Below are 24,954 nucleotides of genomic sequence, written 5' to 3'. Positions count from 1 at the left end.
TCCTTCTCCTCTTCCACCTCATAATCCTTCTCCTCAACCATCCTCATCCTCCTCGTCTTTCAGGACTGACTTGGTTGAATTTTAATGCGAAGTCCCGAGACCGGACTAATCTTACAGGTGGAAGTTAGGTTGTTTTTCTCATGTTTTTTGCATTTCCTCTGTTTCGCATTTGAGAGCTGCCGAGTGCCAAGGGCAGACAGGGAGACAGAGGCCGGTCTGCTCTGTTACACTGCCTGTGCCAGTTGAACAGGTACTGTAGGTGTTCCTCTTGCTCATGTTGCCTCCTCTCCCTGCCTGTACATCAGGCACCATCAGGCAAAAGGCTAAAGACAGTAAAAGCAACGACAAAAATTAAATGACATTGTGGGCAGTTCTGATTTTCTGACTTTTCATTGGATATGAATACAGGTTTGGCCTCGTAATATGCCACTGGTCTATGGCCTTTGCTCTTTCATACCAAAAAGTAAAGACTTTCATTGAATCTGAGGTGTTTCAGAAAGCATTTGCACAAAGCAATGCGTTACTGTGACACTGACATCGAGACTCGTGGATTATTTCCAAATGAGACATTACAACCGCTTGCAAAGCATGTTGCTGATAGAAATGCTTGTGTATGTTCTGGTAGACCTGCTGCCGTTTAACCAATAAGAAATGCAGTGGAAACTGTAATTAATTTTCGCCTTAGTATTTCTACACCCTGTCCATATTACCATGATCAATCATAGTTCAATCTCTATTACTATTGTTATTCAGTATAAAATCCTAAATATATGCAGTGCACAGTACCACCTATACTGTATATAGATGCCGTAAGTATTGCTGAAACGTACAGAAGAGGGCGCTGATAGCCACGTGAATTAGTAACAGAGAGACGCCCGCCTTCGCAGCGCTTCTCTTCCACCGATTATTCTAGTACAACATGTGGCACTCCCAGATACAACCTCATTTTCAGTCTACAAAATTAATTTCAGACATGTTGAGATAGTAAAAGTACAAGTAATATTCATAATTATAAATCAATTTGCATAAGGTTATGGAACTTAAATTTAATGACGGATCAACTAATTTGCATGGATGTCGCATTTCGGTGGCTAAGACAAGCGCACCTAAAAACTTAATGCAGTGTTTTATAAAACAAAGGATAAGAGGACTGCGTTTATTGCATGTTTCAAATTTATAAGACATTGCTTGTCGTCAAGAGATGTCGCGAACAGTAAAATTATAACGCCATGGGTCTAATGAACGCTATAACCAACGGAGAGCTCATAGAGCGAAAATCGCCCAGAAATTACGAGGAAATTAATAAACATTCACAGAAACGGATAAGGCAGTGGAAAACAGCGAAAGCGGACAAAAAAACCCCACTTCAAATAAATGGCGTTTGTGGATTTAATTGCATCGATAACATGACTATCGCCCTCCGCCACAAACGTACCACGACAAGTTTTAGTTATACTCCGCCCCCTGTGTTTTTGGTTGGCTCGCAGATCGGTCTTCACCAAATGTAAGAACTCGAGTCAGTGAGTGGTTTGCTCGGCTGCCAATCAGAAACACATCCTCGAGCTTGGCTCTAGCCCTGTAACATATCAGTTGCCGTGGAGTGATTTGACGGAGGGAGAGTCTTGTGGCTGGACCATCTGTGCGCTGCTTCGGCTGTTCCTTAACGCGCATCTAATGTTTCTCTTCCATTTGGAAAGATAGTAGGAATAGATCACGCTTGTGAATATTGCATGCCAGGAGCGGAGGACCCTGTCGCCGGTCAACGGCAGCAAACAAAATATATATATTTTTTTCTCATGATACATTAATTAATCAGAGGCATGTGGAATTGTATAAGGATTACGAATTGCTTTTCAATGGTGTGTCTGCTATTGACGTTATGGACTAAGGTAAGAGGACTGTTTTCAGATATTCAGAATGCATGATTAAATAGATGTCATAAAAGATAAAAAGTCATACATGGTCAAAAGTTCCTTGCTGTTCTGTAGAAGACTAAATCATATACTTAACACATTAAAGTTCTGTTTTTTTTTTATTATGCTGTCGTCTTTCACTGAAATCATGTGATCCTGCAATTCTATTGAGCTCCGCGAAGTAAAATTCAGGTTGAACGTTTTGCGTTTTGTTTCCGTGCAATGTGTTGCTGAATAAAACCTCAAACTTTGCCCGTCTGTGGTTTTATTTAGGTTTTTTTTTTGTCAAGAGTTGTATTCTCATTTTAAACGCTTGTTATTATGAGTGAACAATTCTGAGCTCCTTGAAGCTTAGCTCATAGAACAGGATTGACCACTAGTATTATAGGTAATATTGATAAATGATCTGTTCGAAATAGTATTATGTTATGGAATCATATGTCAAGGATATGTGGTTGAGCAAAAGCATTAGCGCCCTATCAGCTGTTATAAAATGACCAACCTAACACTTACTCTGATATTAGACACGTTACTTTAATTCATAGCTATGTGCTGTTCTTCTGGAAGTTATTTGTTTATTTATTTATATATTTTTTGCTTAATTTTTCATTTGTTATTTTTAGGTGTCCCACTCCTCGGGCTATTTTGAGCTGCAGCTGATTACCGTACAGAATGTAAACGGTGAGTTGTCGGACGGGGAATGCTGCGATGGCAATAGGAACTCACAGGATCGCCGCTGCCGGGACGAGTGCGATACGTACTTTAAAGTATGTTTAAAGGAATATCAATCCGAGGTCACGACCACTGGCTTGTGCACTTACGGAACTGGATCTACTAACGTTCTTGGTGGAAATACTTTTCATTTTAAGAATATCAAAAACAATCAAAACAAACTCAACGGTGCTGGCAAGATAACAATTCCTTTCCAATTCGCTTGGCCGGTAAGTATTTTACTCATTTGTATTTGATGTTACATAGCTTGACAGGTTAACCAGATGTGAAGTTATTAAACGAGAAGTAGACTGCAGCAGCTGACATGCAGCTGGACTATGTTTTGACGGTACTGACAGGTTCAGTAATTTCACAAACTTCGTAACTCTGATTACTCCATTGGGATTGTTTTCCGCTCTGAGCGCCATGCATTATTACGCAGGTTTGGAAAGTGTGGCATTGATCTCTGGTGTAGAGGGCTCTTGTCTTCGTGTGATAAGGATATTCCCGGCATTACAAGCAATTAAAGAAATTGCCTGCACGTCGTGCCCAATAGAAGATATAAAAGGCCAGTGTACTGCTTGTCCGCTTGCATTCCAGCAATCAACATTGCAATGTGTGAATCTGGGAAAGCGTATAGCTTCACAGGACTGACAAAAATAGCAGTTTCTTTGGATGAATCTAAGAAATTTCCTCTTTCCTTACCCAGATTTTTGTTCACGTCTGTAATTCGCAACATGACTGATTCTTTACTTACCTCGCGTGTCGTATTATTTTGACAGTAATTTTGCCCTTCGCACCTGCAGTAGGAATATCTAGCGAGCAGTCGGATAGGTATCAGGGCGCAGTTAATGTGATCAGTGTCTCAGGCGGAAACTTGTGCCGCACGCTGCTCCAGGTGTGGATTCCGCAGGACAGCCTAGCGGGCACACAATGGCGCGTGGAGAGCGCGCGCGAGGGATCAGGCTGATAGAAGTGCGCCTGTTGGTTGCGCCACGGTTACCAAATAACACAGGGTCGCAAATATGTATTTTGGGTCATGGTGGGAAAAAAGTGTGAAACATATAGCCCACCGGTCTTGACTCGTCAGAGAACGCCTTCTATCCGCGATAAAGTAATTCAAGGCCGAAAATATTGTTTGTTTTTGTCATGTAATTCAGGATTGCTGACATAAAGCAGCCGATGTATTTTGTTATTATCGGTCCTCGTAGAACGTTATTCTCACTGCGATAACTATATGCGCAAGTAGTGGAAAAATACTCGTAAGAAGGAGAAAGCTGCAACTGCGCGATGTTTTACTTAAGGCAGCACTTGACTGGACTTGCTCACGGGAATAAAAACGCACACCCTTCTTACTTCAAGCATACAGGGGGAAGTAATCTGCAAAGTTGCTCTTGTAACTCGCATTTCCTGTCAGAGAATCCGTGTAAGGAATAAATTGAGAGGAAGATATTTTGTGTTGGGGGAAAAGGTGACAAGCGAGTGAATTCCCCTCTTTTATCTTTTCCCCTTTCCCCCGTACCTCACAAATCAGTCACATTAGTACTGGCCCCCGTTAACGTCGAAAATGCAGTCAGGTTTGCCAGTTTGTGTTTTGCAGTTATTTCTCATTGCTGCAACAAAGATTGATAGTAGGCTATTGTATTCACCTTAAGTTCTGGACAGGTGCCCGAGGAAGCACGGAGGACGTGCGGGGAGTCTGTTAACTGAGCGTTTGCCTGAAGTGGGAAACCATTCCGTTGGTTATGTCATCGCATAGACGTTGGCCAGTATTGATTGAAACACTATCCTTGATTTGAGCTCGGTTCATGTGTAATACCTTGTTGTTATACTTAAAACAAGAGAAAGTAAGAGATATATCATTTTTGATCGTTCACCTATTTTTTTTAAGATATTTTAATTCAGTGGTGTAGAAATACACAAGGTTGATTTACAGCAGTATTTCTGACAGTTGCCATGCAGTTTTTGCTCTTCTGGAGTGTTCCTTGGAGGCTAATGAAATTGCTGGTGGAATGTTTCCCTGTGCCACGACATCCGTTTGATGTGTTCTCAGTGTAACTGAATCCGTGGTGTATTGTAAAGAGATATCTAGCACCTTATACAGATTAGGAGGCTGCCACCTGTTGTGTTGGATTCTTTTATTTATTTTTCTGTTTTGACATGTAACTTCTGTGTCTCAAGACACCAGTGGCGGTTCCACTACCAGTGCAAGTTTTGCTCGCTGATGTAGGGATAGACGCCTTGTTTTATGAGCTCGAATTCTTGAGTACCTCTCTTTGTAGAAATAATATGGCCAGATGAATGAACCAAATGGTTTGGCCAAAGACTCAAGTGCCCCACTATTTCATAGCCACTGATTAGATGTGAAAATCACAAGTGACTTTTGTTCAGGTGGTCATTCCTTGGCAATTCAGTGGGAAAAAAAAGAACGAATGAACTTCAATATTGGGTGTGCCCTCTGGTGGAAGTGGCCATGAAATCCAGTCTTGATGGTCAGCTGTCAGCAGTTGGGGCAGTAACTGGGCTTTGGTCGTATCCAGTTACTGGTAAGCTGTGTGCAGCACAGCATTTGCTGTGTGTATCACAGTGGCTGAAACAGCCTAAAAAACGACTCATGCTGGAACCTAAACAGGCCTGCTTCAAAGTGGACAGCGGTGCCTTTGTCAGATAGTGGTAGTGCTGGGGGGAGGGGACTGCTTGACTGCTGGGTCTTAAGTTCAGCTTTTGGTTCTGTTGTTTGACTGCTAGCAACGTTAACGATTGATAGAATGGAACAGGTCAGGCGAGACTTTGCCAGCTCGCTGAGGTGCATGAATAATAAATAAAGCTAACCGTAAAATTCAGCAGCCTTCAGAGGCCTATTTATAAAATAAAGTAGGTTTTTATTGATGTAAACACACCGTGTTTTGTCTAAACCTTGTGTTGGGATGATGGATATTCACTTCTTATAACGGAGTAGGAATTTTGTTGCTTTGTAGTGGGTTACCACACGTCAACCAACCAAGGTGATGCTGTCACACGTTTAGGTAAATGCTGACTGGGAGTGATTTTTCTGTTCCACCCCATCCTGAGATGTATGTGTGGGAATCTTCACATGTAGCACGTGCAAGTAAATGACACTCATGAGTACGGTTTTGTCAGCAAAGTCTCATGACTTTTGCTTATCGGGTCTCCGCAGGGCTAGTGAATGCCTTCCCGCAGTCGCTAATGCCTGAAACCAGACTCTATCAGCACATTTTCAAGAGATTGATCCTTTTCACGGGACTGTACAAGATGCCTAAGTGTAAGAGAAATGTGTACAAAGGTGTCTTTTCCCTAAGGTGAATGGCAGTGAACGGATAGCTGAGTGTTCGTCTTGCAGCTGCCCGGGGTTCACACTCACTCATATCTGAGGTAGTGATGCTCGTCAGAGAACAGCACTGTAGGCAGATTCTGATGAGTCTCATGAGCCAGCTTTTGGAGATGCACTAGTTTAAATTTCTGACTGTCACACAATTTGTTGGTTTACTCGTGCAACTGAATGTCACTGGCATATTCAGTAGGGAATTGGCTGAATAGTGATACGTTGACAACAGTAGCTGTTTTACTCTTACCATGTCAATACGTTGTTCACACACAACTGGCATGTACTATTAAAAGTATGCCTGTGGTCAACAGATGCAGTGGTGATGGTTTAGGTTCTATAAATATAACTTTTTATCATATCTGTTATTGTAAGCAATTCTCTCTCAGATTTACGGTGAGGACTGGTGTTCTTTGTATTGACGATGACTTTGTTTATGACAGAAATAAGGGTTGGAACCTTCCATTAGAGCAAAGGGGCACTGCACTTCAAGGCTAAATGACAGCTGCAGTCATATTTGATTGGAGGCTTGCTGGGGGTTGCTAGGATACAGCTTAATAGTCCTTTAGTTAGTAATTATCTATCCCCCTCCAGCCCCCACCCCAAACCTCTCTCTCTTGGACTGGCCTTTCAGTGCGCTGCCCCTTGTGTAGACCTCACCTGGAAGTGGGGCTGGGGGCTGCAGGGAATGAGCACTAAAATAAATCCACTTCTGATTACATTATTGATTTCTCAATTACTCAGTAGTGGTGGATTTCTGCTTTACAACACAATACCATAATTGTCAGTTTTAGAATTCAGGCAGGTGGTTGTGGCTGTCTGACGTCTCTTCTCTAAACTGAATTGCATTGTAGCAAACACTTAGCCCAGATCTAAGGGTATTTTTAGTCTGTCATTATTAATGATGACTGGAATAAAACTGTCTTCTTTACTTTGTGCCAGTTTGTGTAAACAACCTGATCTGTGGTACTGGAAAATAATTGATTTGGTGTCTATTTGTGTCCCCCAGTGGCAACCAACAAGAAGTGTTTTTCGGAAGGAATTTCTGGGCCGAAGCTTCTGCCATGAACAAAAACGCCTTTTGTCTCTACCCGGCTCTCAATAAACATTTTCCTTTTCATAACCCCAGGGCTATTTGGGTTTTTGTAGCATTTTCCCATGAAATAGAAAGGAGGATGCTTGAAGGCTGTGTTTTCCTCACCCTGGTCACGGGGGAGATATTTTTAGTAGCAGACTCTTCACAGAGACTCGTTCTATTAGAAAATGTCACGCTGGGGTTCAACTCCAGAAAACAGACATTTTGTTTCTCTCCTTTGTGCTCCATTGTGCCGGTTCAGACCTCGCCCCTCCCTTAACCCATTTCTGACTTCTCACATAGTAAATCGCGAGCGTTGCTAAACATCCTGCCTCATCTCTTTGCCCCGTGCCTGTGCCCTGTCAGGTTTGGCGAGGTATGAGATCTCGTACGGACGTGGCGGAACAGCCGGTCGACTATAATACAAAGATGTCTTCCTGACTGACATATGCGTTATTGTTAGAGAGGTAACTTTGACAGATTTATGCGCTGATAGATTCATACATTGCCCTGCAGTAAAAGAAGGTGATGTGTTGTCCTGGAGAAAAGGGCTAGTCCGTCTGTTCTCCCACAGGTCCTCTGTGTCTCAGTTTGAGGGTTAGAGGACTTTAGGTTGGACGGTTTAATCTCAACCCTTTTGAGATTAATGTTTGGCAAGAGTTTTACATTTACAACTCAGACAAAACTGCTTAGATCAATAAAGAGTGCTAATGAGCATGGCTGTCTAATTCGTTTTAAACCCTTGCTTCGAGAATGTGGTTGTATCGAAGGCGCTTGTGTAAGCAGGGAGGAACAGTCTTGGACTGTCTGAGTCCTCCCCTCATTTGCTGGAAGCGGCTCAGGCGACTTCACATTTGCTCGAGTAGGCGCTGATGCACTCGAGCAGGGAGAACGGCTCCTCTGCCAAATGAAATTGATGAACATATGTTGCTCGCTCTTCCAGGAGAAACGTTCCCATTACAGTAGGTTAAATTTATTGATCCGATGCCACGCAGCTGTGCGGAGACGATGGTAATTGTGTTAGATGATTATAATTGACCCTCATGCTGTCTTGTTGGGAGTGGAGCAAAGCAGCTGGCCCTCGGAGGGGACAAGTGCGCCCTGGCGTGCCGCTCTAATAAGACTAAAAGCTCTGGATGCCACTTCACAGGAGGGTGTGAGTGCATTACGTGAGCAGAGAGGAGGAGGAGGAGGGGTGGGGTGGGGGAGGCAGGAGGGTGGAGGGGTAGTGTGTTGTTTAAGGCCTTGTAGTCCCTAATTGTTGCCAGGAAGCCTGCTTGGTTTTGTTTTGCCTTCCCAGCTCAAGTAACTTCCTCTGGTTCCATTTTGAACAACGTAAGAGTGCCAGAAAGCCCCTGCAACTTGCTGTGCAAATGCATCCTGTGCGAGAGGATGTCTCCTAATTCTTTTGCCGCAAGCGCGCCGTCCGCGTTCGGTTTCGCAAAGGGGGGGAAAAAACACGCGAGGGAGCTGGGTTGTTTTGCTCTCGCCGTTTGTGTCTCTGACGCATTAGTCTGTTGTCAATAACACGGGCTTGTGTTCTTACTCTGCTTGCCATCGTGAGGTAAATTAAATGCATGCAGGTGTTCGGCGGCCTAGTGCTGTAATTAAGGCGCGTTATTACACGGCTAGTTTAATTCCCACTTGACTCTTGTACCTGTTTGAAATTATAATGGAGCTCGGCTCGGAGCGCCTGGAAGGATTTCTGCGGAGCTGAAACCTGTCGTGGTTTCGGGGCGGGAGATTGTGTTCGGCCCTAATTAAATCCTATATGTATATCAATGACTGTGGACCCCGGCGGCAGGGCACTCGCACATCCTGAGGGTGATGGAGAGCCGCGATTGTCTTTTGGCTGTTTTTCAGCGCCTGGTATATGTGCTTGCGCTTTGCACGTATCAGCAGCGGATATCGAAAGCTGTCGAGTAGTGTTTCAAGGGATGAATCAGCCAGATAAAATTTGGGTGTACCAGGCATTTTAAAAATGAACCTTTTAATGGCTGATGCCACCTGGGGCATTCTTGGTATATCCGGCTTTAACCGGGGTTCTGGGATGGGTCAAATTCTTACTGACTAAATGAATTTCAGGGCCTATTATATTTTAAATTATAATTTAAAGGCATACTACGTTTTGCAAGATAACAGCTGAGGGTACCCCTTACATTAGGTAAGATAAGTAGCTGTCAGGTAGACTGTCAGACTGTCAGAGCTATAGGAAAGGTGTTGTTGGTCGTGTGTGAGTACGCTGGTTGGGTTCAGCAGTAGCGGAGTGCTGACCTGATGTGCACTTTGCCGTGGCTCTTCTATGAAGTGGGTGAGCATGCTCTAGAGTGGAAGACATCTGCTCAGATCAGCTGACTACCACTGCACTCAGTGCCCTGACTTCACTGTTACAGAGTGCCCTGTCGCAAGCTGCTTTAGTGTTGATTTGCACGCGTGAGCTACAGGCGCAGGGGGATTTTGGGTTGTTTTTTTGTTTCCTTTACATTAGCACATAAAGCAGTAGACTGTATTGGAGGCGGAGATGCTAGAGTTAGAGAGAGAAGACACCTGAGCTGAAAGGAAGTCTGTTATTGCACGGCACTCTGCGTGCTCACATGTGTGTTAGTGTGTGTGCCTTTGTTTGTTTCCTTGCTGGTGTGTGTGTGCGTCTGTGTGTGTATGTGTTTGCGTGAGTTTGTGTGTGTGTGTGTGTGTGTGTGTGTGTGTGTGTGCGCATGCGTGTGCACAACCGAGTTTGTGTGTGTACGCGTGTGTTAATTTGTGCATTGAGTGAGTACGCGAGTGTGCTGCTGGTTAATTAGCACTCTGAGGGAGGGGCTTGCTGAATTGTATTTATGCATTGTTAATGATCCTGTTGGCATAGCAGCAGCATGCTAAATGGTCTGTATGTGTACATAAAGTGCATGCGCCTGGTGACAAAGTGCTTGAGGTTTATCACTGGGGGCAGTTTTTCTGCTCCGTCAGACACTAAGCCGTCGTGCTGTAAGCTGCCCGGACCGCATTTGTTCTCACTCGCTTGGCTTGGCCCAGCGCAGCTGGGTGTTACGAAGTTACCCTTTTGAGTTACTGATGTCGCGTTTTCGTAACGCACATTGTCTGACACGGACACAGCGTCCGGCTTCACCCGCTGAACGGACCTGAGGCGGGGGGGGGGGGGGGGGGGCGCTGTGTCACAGCGCAGGCGAGAGCTGGACACTGGATCAGGGAAGGACGAGAGACTCTGAGGTTCCCCAGCCCTGAATATCATTTACCGGCTCTGAGAAGAAAAGGGTTCCTTTTAAGCGCTTTGTCATTGTGCCTTTCAGCCCAACAATGCCCTTTACAGAGCCATTGTCTGCTTTATCATGTCAGGAAGGAGGGGAAGAAACGCCAGGGCCGGTCGCTTGATGCGAAATGTCATTCATATCGAGGATTGGTTTAAGGAGGTTTACATAAGGGTTTCTTATTGCACTTAAGTAGGCTGCATTTAAATATCTGGTGTTGAATGCCTTGCTCAGGTGTTGCTGTTCCACTGTAAAGTGCCTCACCCACATCAGAGGTTTTTTAGGGTGGGGGAGTGGGGGCTAGTGGAAGTGGGGGGGCATGGGAAGATCCCGAGGAACAAAAGCTAGCATTGCCTTTGAGCTGGCAGGGCAGATGAGAAAGGGCGTGAAAGGGAACTAAGCCCGACGCAACCTCTACATTTCTGCCTAACTGCGCCTCCTTAGCCCTGGCGCTCCCAGGGTGCAAATGTCACCGCGGGCCGCCGCCACCGCAGTTTCTCAGGGCTCACGGGCAGAGCCAGCGGCCTGCAGCGCTCTGCTGGGGCCTTCCTGCTTTGATTGGACCTTGCCCCTCTGAAGCCCCCCCCCCTCCCTCTTTCTCTCCCTCTTTCTCTCTCTCTCGTCTTGATTGTGTTTGGAGAACAGTGTTCCGCGGTGGCAGCTTTGGCTCGCACCCAGGGGATTAGGAGCTGCGCCCTTTTTCATTTCGGCAGGGCCGCGCGCAGCCCTGAAGTGGCTCTCTCCCTTAAAACAACAACACCAGCGACTTACTGCCAGTGAGGTCTCGGGGTTCGCAGCCGGCCCCTGGAAGCCGTGCAGGCTGAGGGAGCCGGAGAGGGGCCTGATCTGATGGGCCCCCCCTGCGGTGTGTGGGTGGTGGGGGTCCTTGTCGCGGTGGAGATGGATGCGGGTGACATGTCCGCCCCCTCGCAGCACCCGCGGGAGGGGTGTCTCTTCCCTCCCCCTCGGCCCTAACGCCGCGGTAGGGAGGGCTCCCGTGCAGGCGGATGATTGATCTCGGGGTGTCTTTTTTGTTTTTTCTCCGCCCCGTGTGAAGAGGATACCGTCAGCCCACCAGGGTGACCCCCTGGCTTGTGTTGTCTGTTCCGAGGCCAAGTCTAGACTCGTTTGTCTTGAACATGACTGTCCTGGTTGACTGGGTAGCTGGTATTAGATCCCCTCTGTCTTCTTGAAAATAAATCAAAACAATATCACACAAACATACACACACACGCACGCATGAACACACACACACACGCAGGCACACACACACGCACGCACACACACACGCACACCCACATGAAAGCTGGGCTAGTATGCTTTTCCCATTTCACTGTGTGGTAGGGGGCATCATTTATCTCTCTCGAGAGCATTTTTACATGCTAGATGGGCATTCTCTTATGTTTTGAATTCATCAACTCCTCTGTGCCCCTAGGGACAAAATCGCTAATTTATTTTTATCATGCCGAATGTGAGAAAGGGAGGGTTGGGATTTTTGACACCTATATATACCAAGTTGTTAATTGTGTGATAATTGTATTGGAAAATTGAGAGACTGTGTCTTTTAGAGGTGAGTCACAAAACACTTAATTTTCCTGAAACTCTCTGAAACAGCTACGAAGAAGAGAGAGTTCATAACTAATTTTGTTTTCATCAAACGATCACTGAAGAAGGAAATTTTATGGAATTCCATACTATACAGCCCTCATCTTTTGGACACTTGGGGGGGAGGGTGGGTGGGTTTGGGGGCGTATAATTTATTCATTGAATAAAGAAATTGAATTGGGAGCGGATTCATCTCATTCCAACTAATGACAAAATCCTTTAGACTCTTTTAATTGGCTCAGTGGTGTCAAGTATCTGCGCTTAATTAAAGGTTGCTTCCTCAGTCAGGTCGACCTGGAAGCACCTGCCCTGATGGTGCACTGCTGTTGGCCTCCGAGGACGCCTGCGCCAGCTATAATTTAGAGAGCCGCCTTAAGACCGAAAGCCAGGATTTACATGTCATGACATTTAAGATTAATGAAGATTACATGCAGTGATTACTTGCTATCACATGAATAAACAACATTTCCATCTTTCCAGGGCAATAAATCACTTTAATATATGGGGGTTGTCTAGTGCTGGATGGAGACCTCCCCCTGGGAATGTCTCTCGTCCCAGGACAGATGTCAAGACAGAGGCACTTCCTGGTGATTCTCCTGCTGCTGATTCTCCAGCACACGCGCACACACACATACACACACACACACACACACACACATGCAAACATAGTTTAGTAACCCAAATACTTTTCACCTAATTTTCAGTTGTATGATACATTTTGGTGCAGTTTCTGTGTGTCTCTGCATCAAGATGTGTTTGAGTATGACACGGTCAATTCTGTGGAAAGACAGTAGGGTGTCTGGCAGGTCATGAAGGGAAGAGCTGTCTTATCTTAGATGTGTCCCTTTCCTGAATAACTATTCTTTTGGACTCCCCTGCTATAAAGTGAAAGAACAGGAAATGCACTTCTCTCAAGCTGAGAGTGGGAGTCTTTGGGCTGCCAGAGGAAACGGCAACAGCTTTTCAGCTGAGAGTAGCATTCTTGCCTTTAAAGCACACTCTCCCACTCCCCACCTTTCCACCTCTTCCTCTCTCTCACTCCCCCCGGTGTCTGTCTGCGCTCTGCTCTCTCCTCTCAATCACTTGGCCTCTGATGTTTTTTGGGGCTGCCGTGATTGGGGCACGCAGCAGAGACAGCTGACAGCATTGTGGAAGGTGTGTGTGTGTGTGTGTGTGTGTGTGTGTGCGTGTGTGTGGTGGTGGGGGGGGATGATAAGACCGTGTGAAAGCTCCTGGCCACTGTGCACTCCACTCCGATGGGGTCGGGCGGTCCTTTTATCAGATGCGATGCTGAGAAGCTTGTTGAAAAGGTCGCTGACCCCCGGGCCATTCCAGAAGAAAGAATAGAACAGTAGCAAAGTGTCAGGATCTGCCATGAGCCCCCCCCCCATCCCAACCCCAACCCCCCCACCTCCGCATTGCAGCCTGGGGGAGGGTGACGGGAGTGACAATGCGGGGTCGTTTCCATGTTTCTGCATGACATTTGCTACAGTGAAGCATCACCCTCTCCTCTGTGGCCTTGCCAGCAACGAGTTGTGACATCTGATACCGGTGGGATTTCTCGTCCACACAAGAGACCGCAAGCTGCCAAAACCGGTACAGAGAGACAAGGGACAAGAGACCAGCGGCAGGTTAACCTTGGAAAAGGAAGAGCAGAGCAGTTTGCCCAGCTCAGTACGATAAGTCACAACACGGCGCAGGAAATGCATTTTCTGTTTCCCGTTTCCTGCTGCTAACGTCCAAGAGGAGCTGATTTGTGTCTGATTTTATTTGTAGCCATCGCCCTTTTCTTCTGGAGGCTGTTTAACTGTTGCATGCGAACCTCACTGAAATAAAGTTTTATTTTACGTCCTCTGCTTCTCAGACATGACATAGTTTCCTGAAACAATATTACTCTACCAGGTTTGTGCAGGGTTGTCAGTAAGATTTAGTAATGTCAGTAAGACGTCAGTAATTTCTGTCAGTCCAGTCCCTCGCTGAGTGCACAGCTAATGGGGCAGTGCGCAACAGCCTGGGTCAGCCTCCGGAGGCCTGATAAGTGGTCTCCACGGGCTATTGCAGGCCTCAAACACAGCGGTCCCTCTAATCTGAGCACTGCTGTATAATCTTCCTTCCAAACACCCTCCCCCACACACACCCCTGGCCACCCCCTGTCGTGGGAACCTCCGCCTGTGGCATCCTCGCTCTCCGAAAGCCCATTCCCAGGCGATTCAGGTCTGCGGCCAGTGGGTGCCCTGAAACTCTTGGTCACGACTGGTTTAGATCGGTAACTTTGGTTGTCAGGGGCGCGGATGGCTGAGCTCAGCAAGGTTGCGTGAGTGAGCACACCCGTCTTGAAGCGGGGTGTGGAGGGAGGCGTGGCTTGGCGGCGCCCATCATGAGGTGCGTGCTTGGCGTGATCGGGTGAGAGGCGCTCGCGGTGCTTCCCCTTGCTAGCACACGCCATGCCGGGGAGGGGCCGCCCTCTCTGACAGGTCTGAGATGGGATCTCTGTTGGTACTCGCCGCCTCTGCTCATGCTCCCTGCCCGAGTTTATAAATATCGCCGTTATCAGCTCCGCGCTTGCGAGTGTGATAGAGCAGCCAGACATGCAAATATAACCCATCCGCAAACATCCGACAACAAAAATGCAAGCAGATATTCATCTCGCTCAGCAAAATAAACTTTTTTTTGGGGGGGGGGGGGGGGGGGGGGGGGGGGGTGAGGAATGTAAGGTGGGGGCGCTGTGTTCGAATCTTCTGGGAGGCTCAGAGATGGGTTTCTTTCCCAGCGGGGTCTTTAGGGCCCTCCTCCCCCGCTCCTTTTATCCTCACCCCCAGCCATTTGGGCAGCTGTCACTTAATCCAGCTAATCAGGGAGAGGAGTGTGTGGGAACGGTGCTGTCCCCTTGCTATCAACACCCCTGTGGCTGGACACGCACGGACACACACACACGCACACACACAGGTACTCGAAGACACCTCGGTGATTCATATCACTGCATAACCCACATGCGCACACTCACAAACACACGCTCACACAAAAGACACGGCAGCCATAACTGTTAGCGGGGGAGGGGGAGATGTTATCAGCCCATAGGTTGCGGTGTGATTCCTTTCCATGTCAAATAATCTGTCTCCTTAAGGCACATCTGCTGTACATCTGCATTAGCGTGTGGAGGAGCTGTTCCACACCAGCCATCGTCCCTCTCTTCCTCCCACAGCCATATCTCTCTGGTCTGGCCTGTTGAAAGCACGATGACAAGTCTAACATGTGAAGTGTACATGCATAAGCTCACTCAGCAGGCAGGAGAACTACTTAGTGGAGTGTTGAATGACCTTGCGGTGTCTTTCTCTACTGCTGAGGGAGAGTAAGCCTATGACAGTCATGATCAACTAAAACAGTGGGGGAGCTGTGTCTTTTGCTCTGTTGTTGTTAGTTGCTGTATGCCCCCAATCCACATTGGGCATATATGAATGCAGTGGTGAAATGGACTCTTCCCAGTAATGGGTTGTTATGGGTCACCCTTTTCATGAGTACTGCACAGATTCCATGCTCAGTCACTTACTCTGTCACTGGTGTGCTTTGTTCACTGTACAGCCTGCCTAATTCTTTCTGTAGGCATTGCCTCTGTGTCATGGGTAATGTGTGCAGTGCAGACCTGTGTATGTGTGTGCGGTGTAGGCGTATGTATGTATGGGTGTGTACATGTGGGTGATTCCAGGGTGATCATCCGCCTGGTGCCAAACGGGTTCTGCTGAATCTCTAACACCCTGCCCTTTTGCTTCTCTTCCAGCGGTCGTACACCCTCATCGTGGAGGCCTGGGACTGGGACAATGACACCCGCAGCAGTGAGTATCCCCCCTCACGCCCTTTACCGTTGGATAGGGCAAGGAGTAGCCTGGGCGGCATGGGGCTGAGGTGTGAGAGGGCAAAAATGTGAGGAGTAGCCTCGGCGCTTTGGCTGCTCTCCTCACCTCCATTGCTGAAATGTCTGGGCTTGCTGCTCAGAAACACCTGAGGTTCCTTCAGCTGGCTCTGCAGTGCGAACGCTAACATTGGAGTCTTAGAGCTATGCCGAAATCAAAAGGAATAAATCTCTCACTGGGCTCGTGACTGTGCCAAGATTGAGAGGGAGCAGATGGCTCAGTACAGTAAAATGCTGCACATTTTCATGAATGGGCATGCCATCTGCTAGCCATTGCAACCAGTTTGTTCAGGTGAAGGCATGCTTAACTGCAAGTCATCCTCTCAAAGCCAGGAGGCTGTCTAGTGCTTAGACATAAACTATGCATTTTTTTTCCAGCTGCGAAGCAACAGTAAGTGCTGGTGAACCATTGCAGAGACCTACGGTTTATACTTGCAAAGGACAACTGCCCCTTCCATGGTGACCGTTGTTATGGTAGCGCAGGGTGTCTTACCTATTGAATGGCCATTGGATGTATATGAATGCTAGGTCAGGTTTGTAAGGTTAGCCAATGGGCCGCAGAGAGGTTTTCCCAGCTTAGCAGCTCTCCAAGGTGATAAGAGTGAGAGTAGGTAGGGACCTGGACAAGCGAAACAAATGGAGATACAGTATCCTTATGAGCACATAGGTTAATCCATGGCACGTACACATGCCTGCTTTATGGACCTACAGATGCCATCACCTTGTTCCGTCCATCCATGGCTGCCTGGCGTAGGTATTTCTCAGAGGAAGCAACAGGGAAGAGATTTCCTCCGCCTTTCGTAATTCTTGACCCCTCGGTTGGAGCGGGGTCCTCCTGTAAACAGCGTGTTCTGCCAGAGCCGGGAGGAGAGAGAGAGAGAGGTGGAAAGAGAGAGCGCCTGCCGCGGGCCGAGACAAGGGGCTGCCGCGGCCGTGTTGATCCACAGCTGCTTCCTGTTTTTCCTTGCCCCTCTGTTTGCGCTCCTGCTCCGCTTTGTTTGGAAGAATTGTCGGGAGGAAAAAAGGTTAATTGAGGAATTTAATCTATGCGAGAGGACCTAGCTAGGCGCTGGCTACCTCGGGCCCTGCTGGAAGCGGAGCAGCTTTGAACCGCGGGCAAGATCAATGGGCCTCGCCCGCATGTCTACGTATCCCCCCCCCCCACGTAAAGCACAATGCAAATACACGTTTCTCCAGCGTGAGGTCACGGCATCCTGTTTTCGCTTCATCTCCGCGCCGCTCGGACAAAGGTTCCGAGCAGTGTGGGAAACAATGCCGGCCCGAATGTCCCTGCAGAGCGAAGAAAAAAAGGCCCCGCAGTGCAGAAGTATGTCCCGCAGTGTTGCTGACCCTAAGAAAAACTAGGAGACATTCTTTTGTAAGGCTAGAACTTAAGAATGCACGCTAAAAATAGCCGCAAAACAGGTGTCCTCCAACAAAGTTACCAAGGTATTTTCCCTACAGCAACTGGTCAGTAATTGAGCAGTCCTGAGACAGGCTGGGGAGCCTGTTATTAATATGCCAGGCCTATCCTGATCGACACTGCTGCAAACTCTCTTAAACTGGGAACTGAAAGCGGGTGGGGGCTTGGGGGATTGGGGGGGGGGGGGGGGGTGTTGTGATTAAGAGCTTAGTGTTGACCCCACTCAGTTCTGATTTCAGTCTTTCAGACAGAATGTCTGCCTCAGGCTCTCCCATACTGAAGTGTCCCTGGCCCTGTGGATCATGTGGAGGCTGAGGTTCCTTGCTGTCGGTGTTGTCCTTCTCCACCTGTGTCTATGAGCATGGCTGATTCTGCAGGTCAGCAGTGTGCAGCTATCTGATTGTTGTGCAGAGGAGGCCAGTGGATCTCTATTTAATCCCTACATACTACAATACCCCTCTGCCCCGGTTTTCTACCCCAAACACGGACCCCGTCCCATCCCTCTCCATCTCCTGGTTTCTGCTGGTCAGTTATGGATCAGTCCACAAACCTGGTTCAGGCTGTAGCGTCTGGATCAGTAATTATTTCCAAAGTTGAATGCAGTTTTTTTTTCTTTTGCCTGCTACTCTGTTGGCACTAAGTGTGTCAACAAGCTAAGCCTGGCTTAGCTAAGCAGTCAACATCTTAAGAGTAATAATCAAAGAATTTCCCCGAACCCTAACAGGGATTGAGCCTTAATGCTTTGCCTGCAGGCATGACTCTTCTGATGGTTTGTTGATATGTAACCGCTGAAGAAATGGATGAAACAAGTCAAAAGGCGCCACAGCGGGGCAAAGGATTTGTCACAAATTTCAAAAGCTTTACCCCTTTACCACGACTGGAAAATCCTTCAGAGAACAGGGGTCTGAGACTCTCTTCTGCCTCCATCTTGAGAAGGCGATGTCTCAGGTTTAATGTGGGGACTCGGTGGTTGCTGTGTAGGTTTCTGTTCTCCTCTCCTTGCTTTTTTGGGACATACAGTGCAGGCCTGGCTTTAGGGCAGTAGAAGCTGCAGGGCACCGGCGAGCTGTGAAATGTCTGACGCACATCTTCAGATGGGCCTGTGGAGAGCGTGTGAATGGAGCCCGCTCCATGGGAGCTCCCCTCGGCGGGGTCCGCTTGCCCTCGGGAATACGCGCAAATGTTATTGGCCTGTTTGTAAGGGCCCATAACCTGGTGGGAAGACCCCTTAAACCAGGGGCCACGTCGTTGGCTCCTCGACAGGAAGCCTTCATTAAAGCGGAAGATAGATACATTCGCACGTGTGCCATTTAGGGGAAGCGAGGTTTGTCAGGGTTGCAGTGAAAGTAACTCCCTGACAGTGTCACTCCCAGAGCCTCTCGGTGTGAGCGTGAGATTTGAATGAGGAGCGCATGCAGCACGTGCTGTCCGGCCGTGCTCCTCTGTCTCCGTTCGGTGGCTGCGGGGTGCGGTCGGAGTGCGCCGGATCACCTTGCCGTGCCCCTGTGGAAGCTGCATGACGAGCGTGTGAACACATCTGTTTTCGCTCACCCTGCTCTTCCTCTTTCTGCGCGTGTGACATCATATCAGCGGTCGCTTCTCCCGTGCCCGTCGGGTTAACCCCTTCCACGCCCTGCTCTGCTGCTGCACAGGAGCAGGTCTTGTTGAAGGCGTTATTCGTGTCAGCCCTTCCCACTTGGCTGAGGGGTTTTTTTATTTCGGGCGGTTCCTTGACCTGTGCTGCAGGGGTGGCCGGAGAGTGAGGCGGCTGGCATGTCCACCGGACGCTCAGGGAGCCTTTATTTAGACTCGGTTTAAGAGCTGTGTGGAGAGGCAGGCTGGGCTGGCGTCAGGGGCCGCTGCTGGGCCTGCTGGGAGCGTCAGAGGAATTCAGCAGTACAAGTACAGACAGGTGGGGCTGACACCAGGGTTGTGCATGCACGCACACACACACACATGCACACGCACTGGCACACACACACACACGCACACATGCTCGACATGCACACACGCATGCACACACACGCAGTTGCGCACACACACACAATGTACACATGCATACACGCTCACATGCATGTTAGAAAAATTCTCACACACAGATGCAACACATGCCCACATGCATGCATATCACACACACAATGCACAGGCACTTACACACGCATACAGTGACATCTACACATGTGTGCATGCATGTACGCATGCTATTACACGTAAACATTCACACTGTCGTGCATACGAGCATGCATTCATAAATAAACATATTCCTTGTATGTATGATTACAGGTAGGCTCACATTCACATGCCTCTTCTCCTGATCAGGGTATCCATTCTTTGAGCATGTGTTACAGGCTTAGCATGCAGTGACTTAGCGCTAGCCTGGAGTCCATTCAGCTCACATTTGGTTGGCTATCAGGTACGTGCTATAGAGCAAGAGGACGTCTTCATGCGTTAGGTGCTGATGGTGTCCGGGGGGGCGTAGATGCTGACACTGTCTGCAGCGATCGGGGTCTTAAGAGTTTGCTCCCTGGGGACCGAGGGGGTGTTTGTGTGCCATTGATCTATATAAAGCCAGTGAGTGCATCACCTTGCTAAGCCATTAATTACTGACTCAAGCTTTTTTTTCCACTGATGTCTGCCTGCTAATTACTGTCCCAGCAGCTGCAGAGCTACCGCGTGGCGCTTCGTTATCGTGTGAGGGCTGGACCCGCGGCAGGCGCCCGCTCCGACAGCCCGCGCCGGGCTCCGACGCCCTCAGGAAAGAGCACACCGCGCGCTGTTTACCCCACAGGAAGCCCACTGGCCCACGCTGTGTTTAGACACAAAACAAAGCAGCCGCACGAGGCCCCGCGCCATTGTTCTTTATCTGGAAGCGCCAGGGCTATTTCTGTTATTGTTTCTTAATTCTTCGGACGTTGTCATTAGATGGCTAGGAAGAATGGCGGGGTTTTGTTTTTTGGGGGTGGAGGTGGTGGGGGGGGAGGGTTAGTTCCCTTATTTTCACCTTGACTCTTCATGGACTGCAGGCGCACTCCGCTAAGCATTGCTTTCATCTCCAGCGCCTCCGTGAAATCGTAACAATAACTGAAAAAAAAGCTACCCGGCCTAATAATTTATATCAGCAGTTAGAAAATGCCGTTTGTGCGCGCAGTGTGTGTGTTTCCAAAGCCTGCAGAATTCAGAGCTGTGTAGGTTTTACAGAGCTCCTCGGTGGCAGGGAAGGTGTAAAAATCGAGTCCATCACGCGAGCCTGAATCACGGGCTGAAATTCAGATAATTATCGAGCTCTTGACTTGAACTCCCGATTGCGAGGCCCCCTCTGTTTATGGAGCGCTGCCGTGTTCTCCACCGCCCGCTGCCTGCTCTCCCTGGTAACAGTCGCCTCTCAAAGTGTCTCCTTCAGCGCTGAGAGCAAATGATTGGCCTGTATTTTTATATCTAATAGCAGGAAATTAACTGGAGACATGAGTGCTGCTGTTTGCAGGTGGGGGGAGAGAGACAATTGATCCGCGGCAGACCGTTAGCTCCTCTAACGCTCCAAACCTTTTTTTCTTTTTCTTGTGCTAAAGTCTGAATGTAGTGGAAATGTTGAGCTATTTAATGCTGTAACTGTGCAGTTCTCAGGACCAGATTTTTACTGTATTTTTCTCCTCTTTTAATGCGGGGTCTGTCTGTGGTGCTGCTGCAGAATCCCTGAAGGTCAAACACACTGGGGGAGCTACTGCAGATAGTGAGGGTGTGGAGAGGGACCCAGAGCACATCGAATATCCCTGGGTGAGGGGCGTTGGTAAAGGCAGAGCAGTGATTAATGCCACTGTCAGAGCCTGGTCCTCCTGTCAGCCTACATGGTGGTCCCCTCGCCCCTTTTGTTTACACCTCTCCCATTGAGCGCCTCTGGATGCAGTGGGTGCACGTGTCCCCTTTTGCTGGGCCTGGGGAAGGGGGAGGTGCGGGCAGGGAAGTGGGGCTCCTTGGAGGGGTTTGCTTAGATTCGGTGGCCTTGGTTGTGTCACGGGTTGGGATCGGCCGCTGTTATTCTGCTCCTTGAGAGAGAACTGTCTTATTATTTCCTCCTTGGCTCCAAAGTAGTTGGAGCTGGATTTCCTGAGAGGGAGAAACTAAGAGAGTAGAGCAGGGGAAAAAAAGTCTCTTTCACAAAGCAGGGAAGCTGAAATAAAATTTGGTTATCAAGCTCTTGCAGTCCTGGACCTACGCCCTGTATTTTTATTTATTCATTTTTTTCCCCCCGCTGTCTTGGAAAGAGACCTGTACATGACCCGGAGTGGCCTTGTCTGATCTCGACAGGCAGATAAACACTTCACTGTCCTAAGCGTTTTTTTTTTTTACCCCCCCCCAGACGAGGACCTGCTGATTGAGCGGAGCATCCACAAGGGAGTGATCAACCCGGGGGACGAGGGCCACACCCTCCAGCACAACGGCCCCACGGCCAGCTTCAACTACACCATCCGCGTCAAGTGCGACGAGAACTACTATGGCCCCAAGTGCAACAAGCAGTGCCGCCCACGCGACGACTACTTCGGCCACTACGTGTGCGACCAGTTCGGCAACCGAAGCTGCATGGAGGGCTGGATGGGCGATGACTGCAAAATAGGTGAGCGGGACGGCCTGTTCCGACCTTAGCATGGCCACACCAACATGGAGCCACGTCCAAGCTATTAAAGCATGTGCTTAGTGTAAACTGCTGCTGAATCTTCAGTGTGTGCGAGGACCGCTTGCCTGTAATGTCCCAGGCTTACAGTATGCCTTCTGTCCACAATTAAGACGGATAGCCCCGGGGTGGCCCCACAGAGCTTTTGTTGTGTGCTACTGTAGGTCCTGGGGCCTAGTGCAGGAGACACAGGCACACACAGATGAGCGCCTGGGTGCTTTTGACTAGCGGACCCCGTATACAGACCTGCCAGGGTGGGCAGTCCTGAAGTTTCCATTAACAGGGCCCCACAAAGAAGCCCTTGGCAGGGTAATTTATGAATATAGCCCAGTCCTCTTTGCAGGTTACACTTTTACGGCCTGCCAACTAATCTTCCCCCGCCGCTTTTAGTGCTGCGCCCGACACCTCCTCTGAGGAGGGTTTACACAGCCCTCACACAAGCTAAAGCCTGCGTTCAGCACAGAGTGCCATTTTCTGTGGCCTGAGATAATTCTCAGCCAGCCGCTCCGGTGATCGCATATACATGTACAAAACAGGTCATGTGTATGTGTGTGTGTGTGTGTGTGTGTACATGCATGTGTGTGTGGGTGTTTGTACTTGAGTGTGTGTGTGTGTGTGTGTGTGTGTACATGCATGTGTGTGTGGGTGTTTGTACTTGAGTGTGTGTGTGTGTACATGCATGTGTGTGTGGGTGTTTGTACTTGAGTGCGTGTGTGTGTGTTTGTGTGTGTGTGTGTGTGTGTTAGTTACCCGGGCTGACGGTTCAGCGTGAGGGCCAGTGGCCCCGGGGTAGGAGTGGGTGGAGCTGTGCAGTGTAGGAGAGAGGGCAGATCCCGCACAGGCGTCAGCAGCCGGGCGGTAAATCACAGCCCCGGCCTGCGCAGCCAAGAGTGGGAGGGGAGAGGGCCGTAAAGCGTCCGCTCTCACAATGGCTCCCGTGGATTCTCACGTCATGTCCAACTTGTAGGAGTGAAAGCAAATAAACAAGCCGCCTCCTCTCCCACCCCTCCCCTCTTCTTTTTCTCTCCGCAGCGATCTGCAAGCAAGGCTGCAGCCTGCTGCATGGGGGCTGCGACGTGCCTGGTGGATGCAGGTAAGTCAGCCCGACCTCGTCCCGCTCACACTGCGCCCGTCGCTTCCGGCGGCAGCCTCCTCGGGTGCCAGCCCCTCTGTGCGGATCCAGCACTGTAACGCCACAGAAAAAGATTTAACTTTACTACAACATTACTATTGAATAGTGTGTTGAACATACAACTTTGTATCTAGATATTGACTATAATCAGCTGTCTATAATATAGCTGTCTGACTATAATTAGGCAGCCACTTAACATTTGCAAAAAGAAATCTAGTTAGGTGGTTAGTGTAAGTGATATTGCCAAAACTGAGCTTGTGACTGGATTGTAGCGGTCCAGAATATCCGGTGATGCAATGATTTGGCTATTGATTTGGCTTAATTCCAACCTTTAACAGGGAACAAGTGTTATGTGACTGTCTGTCAAGTCAATGGAGGCTACTGTTTAAACTTTTCAGCAGAGTTGTCTGCTCTCACACGCTCATCTTGACACTTGGTTGAAGGGTGCTTTCACTTTCCTCATACTGTGTCAAGGTAAATGCACAGTACAGTGGCATCCTTTGATAAGGTGTGCAATTGCGAATTGTGGATTTATTCCTTTACACTCTTCTTTGAAATAGCTTCTTTATTTAATTTTTTTTCCTCTCAGTCATGAGCAGGCATTGCCTCAAAGGTCTACCTGAGAGAAACACCCTCACTGTAATAGCCCACTGCTTGCGGTCACGGCCAAAAATAACTTTGCGCGTTATCGGTGCAAGGAGTTCAGAAGCTGGGACTCTTCTTAATTGCCACAACGGAGTGGACAATGGGACGCATGTTTGACCCCACCCCTGGGACAATGATGCTGCATAAATCAGGGACCCTCGTTAATGCTCCCCCCAGCTCTCGTCAGCTCTTTAGGGGTGGGCTATTCTTCTACGGCCCAACCCCCAACCCGCCCCGGCCACACACCCCCCACCCTGGCCAGGCAGTGCACACTGCTCCAACAAGCAGCTTTGTGTTGTCTCCTTAGTCTCTGTTTCTCTACGCTTCTCCCAGTTTGCATAGGTTATGTAGGTGTGTATGCGTGTTCGTGTATGCGTTTGTCTGTGTTTTTGTATGGGGGTGTGGTTGCATTGCTGTATATAGTGTGTGTGCACTCTAGCTCTCTGTAAGCTTTAATAATGTTTGGACTGACAGGAGGAGCCAGGAGGAGCGCAGAATCTTTGGGCGAAGGCCTAGAAGGGCTGTGGTGCACCTGACCCGACTGGGCCCTGGAACCCTTGGCTTGGGTTTTGATGGGTTAGAGAGGGGAGAGTGGGTGGTCCTGCTGCAGCCTCACTAGAACAAAGGGAGCCACACAGCAGGGCTGTGTGTTTTAACGCATCGACCCACACAAGGATCATTAGTTTTACATGTTCAGCTTACAAGTGTTAAAAGGTTAAAAAAGTTTTTTCAGGCTAACTATTAGAGTTATGCAAATAATTTCCATCAAATCGAATGAGCATGTTTGTGTGTGTGTGTGTGTGTGTGTGTGTGTGGTGGGGGCTGTTGGGGGAGGGGGGAATCACTGAACCCCCCTGCCCCAAATGTGGAACACAGTCTGCAGCTCCTGAACCCACAGCTATTGTTCCCCTTCCTGTTCCAGAGCAGCGGTAGACTGTTTTTCATGCAGACTGCGTTTCCTCTCCTCCAGCAGCGGGCTGGGCCCGCTCTGCCCGCGTCACTGTCTCCCATTAGATCTTCCTGTCTTGGGCCTGTTTTGGCTGCTGCTTCCCTGCTCTGAATAGAGGAGGATCCTCTTCCTCTCAGACAGGAAGAGCTGTGAAGCCCACTGCTTCCTTGTCATCTACCTGTCAGCTGCGGGGTTACTTAAGTTAGAATTCCACATTCCGCATTCTGCAAGGAGCATTGGTGGCGCTGAGCTGCTAAGCCATCGCCATGTTACATGTGTGAATGCACGACTGTACATGAGTTCTTTGCTCTTACCTTGTGTG

The 24,954-nt window shown here is 48.7% G+C and overlaps 1 protein-coding gene across 2 annotated transcripts in view; it reads left to right on the top strand.

Moving 5' to 3' along the window:
* The first annotated feature begins 1,606 nt into the window (after nt 1–1,606).
* jag2b (jagged canonical Notch ligand 2b) overlaps nt 1,607–24,954 on the top strand; it is a 40,465-nt gene continuing 17,117 nt past the window's right edge. For both annotated transcript variants that reach the window (XM_036542392.1, XM_036542391.1), the window contains exons 1-5: nt 1,607–1,889; nt 2,537–2,854; nt 15,686–15,740; nt 21,595–21,849; nt 22,939–22,999. In XM_036542392.1, coding sequence (XP_036398285.1) covers nt 1,821–1,889; nt 2,537–2,854; nt 15,686–15,740; nt 21,595–21,849; nt 22,939–22,999 — 758 coding nt within the window. In that variant the 5' untranslated portion in view covers nt 1,607–1,820. The remainder of the gene's footprint in view (nt 1,890–2,536; nt 2,855–15,685; nt 15,741–21,594; nt 21,850–22,938; nt 23,000–24,954) is intronic.

This window comes from Megalops cyprinoides, chromosome 12, assembly GCF_013368585.1.
Source record: "Megalops cyprinoides isolate fMegCyp1 chromosome 12, fMegCyp1.pri, whole genome shotgun sequence".
Classification (NCBI taxonomy): domain Eukaryota; kingdom Metazoa; phylum Chordata; class Actinopteri; order Elopiformes; family Megalopidae; genus Megalops; species Megalops cyprinoides.
This window is presented reverse-complemented; position numbering and strand designations above follow the sequence as displayed.